Here is a 14338-nt window from a genome sequence, read left to right as displayed (position 1 = left end):
TTTTTTGGTGGTACTGGGGATTGAACTCAGGACCTTGTGCTTGCCAGGCAAGCACTTATTCTACTGAGCTATCTCCCTGGCCCTCCTTTTTTCTTTTTTGAGAGGGAGTCTTGCTATATAGTTCAAACTGACCTTGAGCTCACTATGTAGCCCAGGCTGGCCTCAAACTTTTGGTGATCTTCCTGCCTCAGCCTCTTCAGTGCTGGGATTATAGGCATGTGCCACCATGCCTGGCCCTATTATTTTTAATGTATTTGGTACAGGGTCTCATTGCACAGCTTGGACTCCTGTTTGCAGCGTCCCCAGCGCTGGTATTACAGGCTTGCACCACCAGGCCTGGACTCAGTGGACTACTCAGCTCACCTGGGGGTGGGGCCAGCTTGGCATCTGGTGTTGGGGATCGAACCTCAGTCTGTGTGCTTGTCTAAGCAGGTGCTTAGTCCGCAGAGGTATCTCGCCCGCCCTCTGATGATGATGATGATGATGATGATGATGATGATGATGATGATGATTTTGAAACCGAGTCTCACTATATAGTCCAGGCTGGGCTTAAACTCACTCTGTAGCCCAATCTGCCTTCTGACTCGTAGCCTCCTGAGTACTGTACGAGGATTATAGGCATTCACAACTAAACACGCACTGAGGGAAGCGCTGCACACTTTTTTTTTTTTTGGCGGAACCGGGGATTGAACTCAGGCCCTTGCACTTGCCAGGGAAGCGCTTATTCCACTGAGCCATCTTCCCGGCCCCTGCACACTCTTATTTATGATGTACATATTTTACCCATTTCCAGAATGCAGTGAGGTAGTTTACAGTGAGAAGTGTGTGCAGCCAGATTGTCCTGAACGTTTAGGACCATGGAATTTGAGCTTTGACCATTGCTCAGGCTGGCAGGCACTGCAAGCAAACCCCAATTGCCCTGGTGTAAGGATAGAGCTGGCTCATGAGCCGCTGTAAGCTTCCCCCAGTGCTCAGTTCCAAAAGTGGTCTGTCAGAAGCCAGTTAGTAGTATACCAGAAGTCTCCCAGAAGCTGGTATAGCACCAGTTGTCTGGCAGAACTTGGAATCCTTTGATAGTTCTTATGGTGACTCTCAATGAGCACCCTGCAGTAGGCTGTCACGCTGCAGAGGCATGTCAGGCTTTCTGTCCTTGTGCTTGTCACACTGAAGACTGCTCCTTGGCCACCAGTTATTGTGGCCGAGGAATAGATGGACGGTGGTTCAAATCTGAGCTCTGGCAGGCACTGCAACCCTGACTACCTGACCGCAGGCACCCTTGGGTGTTAGGTCCCAGAGCATTGTCACACACACACTACCTGGTACTTTCCTGGAACTGTGTAGGCATCAATCAAATCCTTTTCCAGATGAGGAAGCTGAAGATTAGGAAAAGTAAAATTATTTTTACCAGGCCACATATTTAATAAGTGGTAGAGCAGCAGTCCAACTCATGTCCCCTCACTCAGAGTCTGATGGCCCAGCCCTCTGTCCTCTCTTGTTCTTTGTGCCCTTTTGCTGCTAGCCGTCTTTCGGAGTTGACCCATTGCTTCGGACCACTTTGTTTACTAGAGGTTAGTGCCCTTTGCCAGAGTACAGGGACTGTGGGGAGAGAGCACAGGGTGTGCTGCGGTGTAGACTTAATATGCTGCACAGGTGGGTCAGCCTGTGGCGCGTGCTAAGGGGGAGTTAGGTTTACATTCCAGAGAACATGCAAACTGTGGGGCACTGCGCCAGGCCACCCAATCCATCCAGAGCCTAAGTCCTGTTTCCCTTGAGCCAGGCTGGGAGGTGGGCTCAGAGGGCCTGTTGCTGACATGGGTGCTACGAGGGTACCTCTCTCCAAGGCCAGTCCTGTTTGTGGAGCTCCCCACCCTCAAGGTGTGCCTCCTGTCCCAACCTTGTCTGCTTTCTTAAGCCCTACTCCTGGACTCTTCCAGGCCTCCTGAAAGTGCAAATCAGGGTAGCACCCAGTCCTTCCTGGGCATCTCAGCCCTTCTGTCCTCAGGGCTGTCAGGACTTGGAGTTCAGCCAGACCCCTGAGGAGTGGCTCTTACCTTCCAGAGTCCATGGCCAGGAAAGGCCTCCAGAAAGCACCTGGGGGCTGGGCTGTTTCTGCACAGAAAGGATCAGTATGTCTTTGAAGGCAGCAGAATGAAGTCCCATACCTTTTCTTAGAAATATCATCAATGCTTAGGCCTGCTTCTATTTTAAAATACAGGATAAAATAAATAAATAAAATAAAATACAGGATAGGACTGGGGAGATAGCTTGGCAGTCTAAGCGCCTGCCTGGCAAGCTCAAGGACTTGGGTTCAATCCTCAGTAACCACATGCTGTGCTGGCCCCAGAACTCCTGCTGGCCACTGAAATGGGGTGTGATGGCATAAGCCTATAATCCCAGCACTGGGGAAGCTGAGACAGGAGGATCACTACAAGTCTGAGCTGTGTAGCAAGACTCTCTACCAAATGAATGAATGAATAAATGATTTTTTGAAAAAATGCAGGATAGGGCTGGTGGAATAGCTCAGCGGACTAAGTGCTTGCTGAGGCAAGCACGGGAGCCAGGGTTCGATCCCTAGCACTGTATGCTGTACCGGCCCTGCCCGCAGGTGCACTGAGCCAGTGATGGAGTCTAGGCATGGTAGTACACGCCTGTAGTCCCAGCACTAGGGAGGCAGAGATCAGGAGGATCACTGAGTCTGAGGTGCTTAGCAAGACCCTGCACAAAAAAGAAACCAACAATTTATTTTTTTTTTACAGTTTTATTTATTTGTGTGTGTGTGTGTGTGTGGCCAGCTCAGCCCACCAGGGGGCGGGGCTGGCTGGCATATGGTGCTGGGGGATTGAACCGCGGTCCCTGTGCTTTGCTAAGCTTGTTCTAAGTAGGTGCTTTGCTAAGCTTGTTCTAAGTAGGTGCCTTAGACCACTGAGCCATCTCACCAGCCCAAAACCAACAATTTAAAATGCAGGATAATTGGGTCAGGCATAATGCCTGTAATGTAATCCCAGCACTTGGGAGGCTAAAGCAGGATTCCACTGAGTTCAAGGCCAGCTGAGGCTACATAATGAGTTCAAGGCCAGCCTATCTCAAAAGACTAAAAAATGAATAAATAAAAAATACAGTGTAAGTAGCAGTGGCTTTGCAGTCAGGAAACCAGGGGGTTCTGGTGTCAACTTTGTTGAATCATTATTGATGTAATCCTGAGCAAGTCCGGTGCCTCTAAGCTCCTGTTTGCAGGAATAGTTCGCCAAACAGCACAGGTGTGAAAAATCTTTGATCCTTTAACACTGATTCCCCCCACCCCAGGCAGTACTAGGGATTGAATCTAGACTTTGTGCATGCAAATACTGTCCCACTGAGCTACACCTCCAGCCCAAGAATCTTTTTTCCTAATGAGATCATTCTTTTCCCTTTTCCTAAGGCTGGAGAGAGCATCAGGGTTATTTTGTTTGTTCATTTGTTTTTATTTTTGTGTTTGTTGAGACAGGGTCTTGCTGTGTAGTCCAGGCTGACCTCAAACTCATAGCAATTTCTACTCCTGTGTGCTGGAATTTCAGATGTGCACTCCATATTCAGCTAGGATTAAGTTTTTTAAGTGTTTGAGACAGGGTCTCACTATACAGCTCAGGCTGGCCTTGAGCTCACTTTGTAACCCAGGCTGGTCTTGCACTCACAATGATCCTCCTGCCTCAGCCTCCCAAGTGCTGGGATTACAGGCGTGTGCCACCATGCCCAGTTCTTTCTGTTTTTTTTTTTTTTTTTTCCCCCTGTGGTACCAAGGATTGAACCCAGAGCCTCAGGTAAGCGCTCTACCACTAAACTATATCCCTAAACCTTTTAAAATTTTATTTTGAAATAAATTTTCATTAGATTGCCCAGGCTGGCCTCAAACAAGTGCCACTGCACTTGACTCAGTTATTTCTCTTAGTGGTTCATTGGTACTTGTTCCCATTATTGTAAGATACCACAATCATTATTGTTGGGGGCCTGCTGGTTAGCTTAGTTGTTTAAGCGCCTGCTCATGCAAATACACTGAGGCACAGGATATGGCGGTTCGATCCCCACCTCCACCTGTATTACCAGACCTGCCCTTAAGGCAGCCTGAGCCAGCCCCCCCCCCAAAAAAATCATTCACAATCATTATTTTTTTTAAACTTATTTTTTTTAATTAATTAATTAATTTATTTGTGTGTGTGGCCAGCTCAGCCCACCAGGGGGCGGGGCTGACTGGCATGTGGTGCTGGGGGATTGAACTGTGGTCCCTGTGCTTTGCTAAGCTTGTTCTAAGTAGGTGCTTTAGACCACTGAGCCATCTCACCAGCCCCTCACAATCATTATTGCTATTACCACTATCACATGGAGCTAACACAATGGAAATAACTTACATTGTTTGTCTTGCAGTTTTACTGGTGCACAAGTGAGAAATTAAAGTCCTTTGAGTCTGTGTGTGCGTTATTTTTATTAATGATTGTGAAGCTCTTCAGGTATATCTTTTTCTTTTTTTCTTTGCGGTACCAGGGATTAAACTCAGGACCCTGAGTTTGCCAGGCAAGTACTTATTCTACTGAGCTATCTCCCCAGGCCCTGTAGGTGTATCTTGTTAGTTTCTTTTTGATAGATTTTCAGTAAAGATGAAGACAAACTGTTCTTTTGGAATTTTTGATGTTGCATTGTTACTCCCACGCTTTTGCTGTTGGGGTTGCTGAGGATGAAACCCAGGCTTTTGGCCATGCTGGGCAAGTACATCTCCTGCCCAACACATACTTTTTGTAAGTCTTTTTTTTTTTTTTTTTTTTTTGCGGAACCAGGGATTGAACTCAAGACATTGCACTTGCCAGGCAAGCGTTTATTCTACTGAGCCATCTCCCCAGCCTCCAACACATACTTTTTAAATAACCACAGTATCAAGTTTGTTCTCTTGGCTTCTCATTTTGGTGTTGGGTGGTTGGTTTTTGTTTGTTTTCTTTTGCAGAGCTGGGAATTGAACCCAGGGCCTCATGCATGCTAGGCCAGGGCTGTCTCCCTGGGCTGTGTCCCAGCCCCTCATGTTGCTTTACTTCTGCAGTAGGCCCTGCTGAGATAGGAGTAGGTGGTGAATGTGGCCCTTGGGAAGAGGTGCTGGCTGCCCAAAGCCCCTGGAGTTGATGCAGCCATCAGGGAAGGGCTGAAGTTACAGGCCAGTGGGCACAACCCTGACTCAGGAAAGGGTTTCTGTGACTAAGGAGATGGCCCAGAATTAGAGAAACCCTCAAAATGTGATGGGCCCCAGTGGGTGCTTTTCTAATACCTCAAAAGAAACAGGGAGGCAATGAAAATAATTGGGGCCAGAGAGATAGCTCAGTGCATTAAGTGCCTGCCTGGCAAGTGCAAGGTCCTGAGTTTCATCCCTAATACTGCAAAAAATAATGATAATAATCACCATAAGTCTGAATGCAGGTCAGGCTGGGGGTCAGACCTGGCCTGAGGCCTAGCCCCTTCCCTTGAAGGCTGAACCTCAGCTACCTCACCTAGAAAATGAGCTGGCTCCCTAGATGCTTTATGAGGGTATCCTCTGCTCTGAAATTCTAGGGACTCCCTAGATGGGATTGCGGTTGCTTTGCTTCTTCTGGGAACACCTGGCTAGGGCCGCAGAGACCAACCTCGTGCTTTACAGGTGCCTGTCCCAGAGATGGCAGCGCGGAGGCAATGCGTCCAACTCTTGCACCGTCCTCTCCCTGCTCGGAGCCCCCTGTGCCTTCATGGGCTCCCTGGCCCCTGGCCATGTTGCCGAGTGAGTCCACAAGGGCATGTGGGCTGGGAGGGCTGGTCCTTGGGTGGGAGAAGAATGTGCCCACTACGGGTGGACCAGGTAGAAGAAATAATTGATTGGAAGCTTCTATAAGTGGGGGAGGGGACATGAGAGGGTGAGACTCCCAGACCCTTCTGGGTCACATGTCTGCTGTTCAGGTGTTAATGTTGTTCCTGTGAAGGTTTCTTTCCACAGCTTGCAATGAAGCCGGCATAGGCTTCCCCACCTCCCCCTCCTTTGCTTCCTACAGATTCTGCAGTGATCTTGCCTCTGGCTTTCCAAGTCCCTTATCTTGGCTGTGCTTGTGGCAGAAGCAGCTAGTGACACACTCTCCTACCCTCCAGCATCCATGATCCCAAGGTCAAGGCCCACGGTTTATTTCCCAGTTGAAGGGTAGGGCCAAGTGTCCCTGTCCTGTTGTTCACTGAAACAGCAGATGTGCCTGGCTCAGGACACCCCAAAGCCACGTGCTAAAGTTGGGCCCAGAACTCGCAGCTTGATGCCTTGGCTCTAGCCCATAAGTAGCCCATGTACTTTCTGCGTGTCGGCTGCTACGAGGACCCAGGAGCCCTTTGGCCCGTGGTACTGCCGACTCAGCAAGCCCTTATCGGGAGGTGAGGCCCATACTTTGCCCAGAGTGAATAGCAGGGCAGGCCGCCAGATTGCTGGCCTGTGACGTGTAGTCCTTTGAACCCTGGTTTGAGGGAACTGCTGCAAAAACCCAGCCACCTGCATCCCATCCTGATTCTCTGCATCGATGGACTATTACAAAGCAAATGGGGCAAGAAGCTGCCCTAAGGGGGGAACAGGGGGACTTAGCCAAGGGCTGGCCACTTGGCCCTCTCAGTAGTTCCTCTCCTGGCTGGGTGATATACTCTGCTATATGTAGCAGTCACACTAGCGTATGAGCTGTTCAGGATTCTTCCCATGTGTTCAGTGAGCATTTAAGGAACACTTACCATGTGTCAGGCACTGGACGCATAGAAAATTATTTGGCAAACCAAACCATATCTCCAGAGTTTTGGTAAAACTACTATTCAGGACCTTTGAATGTAAGACAAAGAACCGTGTCCTGGTTTGATACTCACAACATTGACCTGTCCAGTTGTGGTGTTGCTGAAGGTAGGATCTGTGCCTGGTCATAGAAACCTAGGAGAATGGCTAAGCTGCCTGGCACAGCTGCCACCTCTCAGGCCCAGAGCAGTGCCTTTCCTGGCAGGGCTGAGAAGGATTGTGGCTTCCTGTTCTGCTGGTGCCTCTTCCTGAGTGATGGCCCTAGGCTCACTCTGCTGGAAGGCATCCTGGGAAATTGTCCTGGACCAAGCCCATACCAACCACTGGGCGAGGGCCACTGTGAGCCAGCTCAGTGCACAGGGGATTAGGATGGCTTTGAGAGGACCAGGACAGTGAGAAGAACTACCCAGGCAGCGCTGCTTCCTGGTATGGCATCCTGGAGGCAGGTACAGAATGAGAACCATAGTACTACTGGGAAAAATGCCCACAGGATGAACATGCAGAAGCCAGTCAGGGGGTGGGGTGGGGGAAGGCAGAGTGTCACTTTGGTGGTTAAATATTAATTCTGCCTGGGTCTGGCATAAAGCAGGTCAGTGCCCACATCTGTTTGGTTCAAGCAGGATACATGTTCTAGGCCCACATCTCTCCCTGTCTAGCTTTATGGGCAGCAGTAAATCCTTGCCAGCCTGAGTTGGTCTGAGAGACAGGTCATGCATGGTTGGAGTTTCAGCAGTGAGGACCTGAGCCCATCCTTCCATGTTTCTCTGAGCTCTAGGCTCCGCACATCTGCTTGCTTTTTCTGAGCCCTCACACAGCCTGTAGCAAGACTGAGATTCCCAAGATGGAGATTCTCCTGGCCTCTTGTGCTTGCACCCCTGCCTCTCAGGGGTCCCCATGGTCTTGCCACCTGGCCTCCGGGTCCCCACACCCTTGCCAAACTGCACCTCCCCTGGCTTGCTCCACCCTGGCAGTTTTGTCCTGGATGACCTCCGCCGCTATTCCGTGGACCTACGCTACACAGTCTTTCAGACCACAGGCTCCATCCCTACCTCCGCAGTCATCATCAGCGAGGCTACTGGTAGCCGCACCATCCTCCACGCCTACAGGTTTGTGCGCCTTCTGCGCTTTGCCAGCTGCTGCCGCTGTCACTAAACTCCAAGGACAGGACCCTTCTTTCAGCTGAAGGGCCTACCTTCAGGCCCTCCTACTGTTGTGGACAGTCCAGGCCATATGTGGGCTCTAATCTGTGTCTCCTTCCCCTTTCCCCGGCTCGGGAAAGCTTCCTGGTGGCTGACTTCAGGCAGCGGGGCGTGGATGTGTCTCATGTGTCCTGGCAGAGCAAAGGGGACACCCCTTGCTCCTGCTGCATCGTCAACCTCTCCAATGGCTCCCGTACCATTGTGCTCTACGACACGTAAGGCCCCCTGGCCTTGCCCTGCCACAACCCACCAATCAGCTCCCTTGCTTACCACTGTGGGCACCTCAACCTCCCTGAGGCATGTGGCTGCTCTCTACTGGAAATTGCCCTGTGTTCAATGACTTCTAAATTGTTTTCAATTAGGGGACAAATGAGGTGGGAAGTCATGGGCTCCCCTCTGCCTGGTGACTTGACCTTGGCACCAACGCGAGGCAGGCATCATTGCCTCTTTAGGATGTAATTGATGATGTGATTCCTCTATAATTCATCAGCCTGGGGGTGTGGGGAAAACGCTCCTGGGATGGAGGGGTGGGAGCTATAGGTCAATCCCTATTAAGCTCTGAAGGGCCAGAGGCCCTGAATTAGGGCTAGCTGCCCATTGGAATTTGCAAGATCACCTCCAGGGTTGCCAGCCTACAGTATGGTACCAAGGACCTGAAGAGAGATGGATATTCAAAAGAGGATGAGCATGGTGGCACACCTGTAATCCCAGCTACTTGGGAAGCTGAGGCAGAATTACAAATTCATGGTCAATTTAGGCAGTTTAGCAAGACTTTGTCTCAAAATAAAATTTTTAAAAAGGGATTAATTCATTTTATATGATGAAACAAACATGATGTAGCTATCACTCCTCCAAACATCATTTGCAGTCACTACTGAAGGAGAGGGAAAGGGGACGTAGGTCAGCGGATCAGGACCATTGATGTGGTGCCAACAGAGGGAAAGTATACCCTCCTTCAGGGCCCCATTGGGAGAGCCACTGCAGGCCTCAGCTCTTCTTATCCTTCCAGAACACTCTCAAAGATTTAATTTCCTAGGGCCAGCTAGGTAGCTCAGCGGACTAAAGCACCTGCTTAGGCAAGTGCTAGGGGACCAGGATTCGATCCCTGGTGTGCTGTGCTGGCCCTGGGGCATGCTGAGACAACTAATGAGACTGGGCATGGTGGCGCCACACACCTGTAATCTCAGTGCTTGGGAGACTGAAAACAGGAAGATCACTACAAGTCTGATCTGTACAGTGAGACCCTGTACTAAACACATAAAATTTAAAAAAAGATTTAATTTTCTGAGAACTTGATATGTTCCAGGTGTTGTGTTAGACCTGGGAGAGCCCAAACCCATCTGCCCTGGGGTTTAGGCTGCCCCTACTGCCTAGATTTGACCACTGGATCTGGAGGATACAAGTCATCCATCTAGGGCAGTGGTGGTGAACTTATGGTACTGTGTTACTGTGTTTTTCTTTAAAGACAAAAGGTGTTAATGTATGAGTTGTTTTTCTAAACTAAACCCTCAGTATTGGGGTTTAATTGTAGTGTTAGTGAGATGTGAGTTTGGGGTTGAGATGTGAGTTTGGGGTTGCAGTTTGGCTTTCGATCTCTAGAAAGTTCACCGCCACTGTCTTGGGCAGCTTTATGGCGCCTGGGCTCTATGTCCCAATAAATGAGTAGGTACATATGTAGTAGAGGTGACCGTGAGATTGAGCAATCCTTGCCATCTACCCATGAGCAGAGATCTGTGGCAACTCTAATCAAGGAGACAGTGTAGGTTCTCACAGGAAGGCAGGGGCTGGGATCTGAGAGAAAATGTTTACTGCCCACTGGCCTGTCCACAAATGCACACATACATAACCTTCTACTGCAGCAAGCCTGGGAGTAGGAGAGTTTCGGCCCCATGTACCAATGACATTGTGGTCTCAGAAGGACTCAGGCCATTCAACCAGTTAAAGAAAAGAACAGAATGCAATGGGATACACATTGGCTGTGTGTAGGGATCTGGCCAAAAAGCCCATGCTAGATGTGCCAAAAAACTCTTCAGAAATACCAACTTTAACTTTAGAGTTGTGATGGGGAGCTGCCAAACTCAGGTCATGGTGTTCAGGGCATGCAAGATCCTAATGCTGTGACCTCAGAAGTTGGCAGCATTAGCGCCTGTGCCCTGCCCTGTGGCCATGGGCTTTATAGTTTACCAGGGCATTGCATGCTGGGAGTTGTTTGCCTACAAGGAGGGATTCTGGGAAGTATAGTCCCTGGTACTCAGAGCCTTCTGAGAGATACAGTCTTCTAGGCACCCAGAATTAGTCCCTTAATGTGTAGCCGTTGAGTTTAAGGTAACCCTTAGGTAACATCACAACATGGAACTCAGAAAGGGGAACCTCAGCTAAGCAGGACAGGGATTGTCCTTAGCTAAGTCTGAAAACTCTGCGTTTTTCAGCTTCCTGCCTTGCTGCCAGCAGCGCTAGTACACACAGGGTCCCCAGCAGTCCAAAATCTTAGCTATGGCTGAGCTCACCATGCTCTTCTTTATCCTTTCCATCTTGTGACGTAGGAACCTGCCAGATGTGTCTGCTAAGGACTTTGAGAAGGTTGATCTGACGCGGTTCAAGTGGATCCACATTGAGGCAAGCCCTGTCCTATTTCTAGATAGGATCTGTTCTCCCACCTTGTTGGTTTCCATAAACCATGAAGTATCTTAGAGATAAATGAATCTACCTTTCTACATTCCCTTTCCATCCTTCTTTATGTTTTCCAGTAAGGAAAATAAGGACCAGAAGGTCTGGGTGACACAGCAGGCTGTAGGCATTGTTGGTGCTAAGCAAAGCCCAAAGTTTTGTTTGTGTCTTTGTTACGGCTGCCTCACTTCCCCCAGCTCCCTTCTGGCCAGAGACTGGCTCCTTGGGGCTTGATGTTCTTTACCTCTGAGGAGGTAGGAATGAGAGGGCCTGACCCAGCTTCCAAAAAAGGGAACTGGCCAGGCATGGTGGTGCACACCTGTAATCCCAGCGCTGGGGAGGCTGAGGCAGAAGGAGTGCTGCAAGTTCAAGGCCAGCCTAGGCCACATAGTGAGTTCAGAAATAGCCTGAACAACATTAACTAGATCCTGTCTTAAAAAAATAAAACAAAACAAAAAATGAACAAATAAAAAACTCCAAAACAAACAAGCAAAGGGAACTAGAACTTTTGCTCCAAAGAAGTTGTGGGGTGTGGGTGAGAACAAACGTTGAAAAGTCCTGAGTTCTGATCATACTCCTGTCATTTAGCTTCCTAGAGGTCCTTCAGAGAGTTTTTTTTTTTTTTTTTTTTTTGTTTGTTTTGTTTTTAAGAGATGTGTATTGTGAATTGAACTCAGGACCTCATGCTTGCCAGGGAGGCACTGCACCACTGAGCTAAATCTCCAAGTTGTTTTTTTTTTTGTTTTTTTTTTTTAATTCTTTAGTCTCCCCGTGAGTGAAGTGGGAGAGCTAGTTGATAAGGTCCTCGAGGTCCAGGATAACCAAGAGGTTTTTTTTGTTTTTGTTTTTGCGGAACCGGGGATTGAACTCAGATCCTTGTGTTTGCCAGTCAAACATTTATCCTACTGAGCCATCTCCCCAGCCCCAAGAGTTTTATAATTTAGGATAGGTTCCAGGCCAGCCTCCCGGGTCCTTTCCTTCCTCTCCAAGTTGCACAGGGAGGGAGGAGTGAGCTAGGTCTGGGGACACTGAGCTGCTCCATCCACCCCACCCCAGGGCCGGAATGCATCAGAGCAGGTGAAGATGCTGCAGCGTGTAGAACAGTACAATGCCAAGCTGCCTCCGGAACAGCAGATCCGGCTGTCTGTGGAGATAGAGAAGCCCCGGGAGGAGCTGTACCAGCTGTTTGGCTATGGAGATGTGGTGAGTGCCTCCAGGGAGCTCAGTTCTTCAGATTGTCAGGCTCTCGAGTGCAGGGATGTGAGGTGGCAGAGTTCTCACCTGGACGTGCAGTGGCCAAAAAGGAGAATTTTTCTGCCACAGGAATAAAGATGCCCAGAGGGCCTGAACAAGAGCCAGATAGCTCCACGCATCACCTCATAGTCCCCTCTCTTCCTCTGCAAAATGAGGGCATCGCACTGTTCTCTGTGGTCGACTCTTACAACTCTGGGCAGGTGAGGGAGCCCCTAGGAGTGAGGACATAGTGATGTAGGCAGGACTGGGTGTAAATGGAGTTTAGGTGATAATCCCAGGATCTTAGCTGCAGCTATCTGGAGGCCATCGGCACTGATCCCCAACCTTGGTGAACAGAGTTGTTTTTGTTTTTTGTTTTTTTTTTAACTAATGGGAGTCCTGAGCCCCACTCTCTTGGCTGTATTTGTTTCAGTACTGGTAGGATGAGCCCAGGGTCTCACACGTGCTGGGCAAATGCTCTACCACCCAGCTACGTTCCCAGTCCCTTGCTTTTTATCTAATTGGCAGGGTAGAGCCAAGGCTTCTGTTTTCTACCGAAACAATCTCTGGAGATTCCAATGTGTAGCTTCCCTATTGATTTGTTTTATAGGTGAAGAAACTAGACCTAGAGGGTGTAGCTGTGCTGGGGAAACAAAACAATGCTTGCTCCTGACAGCCATTGTAGTGTGACTGGGCAGAGTAGATTCCTCCCCTAGATGGCGCTCTAGGCTCTCTCTGGGTCTTCAGTTCATTTACCCTAGAACTAGTCTAGAAGAGATACCCAACCTTTTAGACACCCAGTACCCACATTGCAACTCAAAACCCACTCATTTATTGCAAAATGACAACATTGAAATTAAACATGAATACTGAGGTTTTAGCTTAGAAGAAACAACTGTTATCTGATGCCCTGCTGCTGGGGTGGCTTGGCTTGCGTGCTGACAGAGCATGCTCGGTGCGCCCCCACAGCACATGTGTCATACGTTCACGATCACTGGTCTAGGGCTCTGGTGTCACAATGCACAAGGCTGTATTCTAGCTTTTTATTTTAGGTAAGCATAAGGATGGATTTCTGTGGAACAGCACATTGCCTTGCTGGGATTTATGCAGCTGTGTTGGGGGAGTCAGATTAAAATGTGAGGCAACACCAGACTGGTGGTGGTGAGTGACCAGAGTCACGGGGGTCCACCTACTGCTCTTCCATGGCCCACAGGTGTTTGTCAGCAGAGACTTGGCCAGGCACTTGGGCTTCCAGTCAGCCGCAGAAGCTCTGAGGGGCTTGTATGGTCGTGTGAGGAAGGGGTGAGTGGGGAAGCAGGGAAGAAGCCCTAGGGAGACTTGGGGGTGGACTCCAGGGTTCTGCCCGGATGGGTCTAGGGATGAGGTGGGCGACACCCAGCTAAGTGGAGGTTTTGCAGGGCTACGCTTATCTGTGCCTGGGCTGAGGAGGGTGCCGATGCCCTGGGCCCTGATGGCCAGCTGCTCCACTCAGATGCCTTCTCGCCACCGCGGGTAGTAGACACTCTGGGCGCTGGAGACACCTTCAATGCCTCTGTCATCTTCAGTCTGTCCCGGGGTGAGTGCCCCAGCAGGAAAGGGCAAGGCTGGGCACCCCCCAGGGCAGAACCTCAGGCTGATCTAGCCATGTGATGCTCCTTAGGGAACAGCATGCAGGAGGCACTGAGGTTTGGCTGCCAGGTGGCAGGCAAGAAGTGTGGCTTGCAGGGGTTTGATGGCATTGTGTGAGAGCTGCTTGGCACAGGCGCCATGCTCACCATCCCTGCTGGAGGCTGACACACACGCCGCTGCTGCCTTACCCGTCCATCCAGGCTGGCATCCAGGCTGCCCTGCTCCGCGGGCAGATACGGGTTATGGGAAGGACTCACGAGTGTCCTGCGTCCTTTTTCTGTATCCTCACTGCCATGTCTTCAGAGCCCCAGAAAAAATAAACCTCCTTCCTCTGAACCAGCTTCCTCTGGCCCTCTCTTAGCGCCACTTGACACCCGAACTGCTCTGATTGGAGATTCTTGAGCCTTTGACACAATAACCCTCTCGTCTCGAGTGGCGTTACCTCTGCCTGGCCACAGCAGCCTTTTCACTGGCTGTCCAAAATGAAGAGGTTCAGCCATCCCTGGACAAGAGTAGCTGCTGAGATGGAGAGATGGAGACACTGGACCTCCTGGCTGGGAAGACATTTAGGATCAGAAGCTATAAGAAAAGCTCCTGGGGGCTATGGAGATAGCTCAGTGGTCTAAGCACCTGCCTGGCAAGCACAATGACCTGGGTTCAATCCTGAGTACCACATTCCATGCCGCCATGCCAGCCACTGAAACCAGGTGTGGCAGTGTGCTTGTAATCCCAGTGCTGGGGAAGCTAAGACATGAGGATCACCGAGTTGGAACTACATAGTGAGACCCTGTACCAAATAAATAAGATTTAA

General features: G+C 49.8%; 1 protein-coding gene across 4 annotated transcripts in view; it reads left to right on the top strand.

Moving 5' to 3' along the window:
- Window positions 1-13863, top strand: part of Khk (ketohexokinase) — a 14675-nt gene extending 812 nt beyond the window's left edge. The window contains exons 2-9 of one of the 4 annotated variants that reach the window (XM_023710954.1): window positions 5651-5767; window positions 7771-7905; window positions 8079-8213; window positions 10542-10614; window positions 11722-11868; window positions 13112-13200; window positions 13317-13474; window positions 13559-13863. In XM_023710954.1, coding sequence (XP_023566722.1) covers window positions 5651-5767; window positions 7771-7905; window positions 8079-8213; window positions 10542-10614; window positions 11722-11868; window positions 13112-13200; window positions 13317-13474; window positions 13559-13644 — 940 coding nt within the window. In that variant the 3' untranslated portion in view covers window positions 13645-13863. The remainder of the gene's footprint in view (window positions 1-5650; window positions 5768-7770; window positions 7906-8078; window positions 8214-10541; window positions 10615-11721; window positions 11869-13111; window positions 13201-13316; window positions 13475-13558) is intronic. The other 3 variants (XM_004627418.2, XM_004627417.2, XM_023710953.1) reach the window with 3 other exon arrangements.
- The last annotated feature ends 475 nt before the right edge of the window (window positions 13864-14338 follow it).

Source organism: Octodon degus, unplaced genomic scaffold, assembly GCF_000260255.1.
Source record: "Octodon degus isolate 3935 unplaced genomic scaffold, OctDeg1.0 scaffold00019, whole genome shotgun sequence".
Classification (NCBI taxonomy): Eukaryota; Metazoa; Chordata; class Mammalia; order Rodentia; family Octodontidae; genus Octodon; species Octodon degus.
Note: the sequence above shows the minus strand (reverse complement) of the source record. Positions and strands in the feature narration are given on the sequence as shown.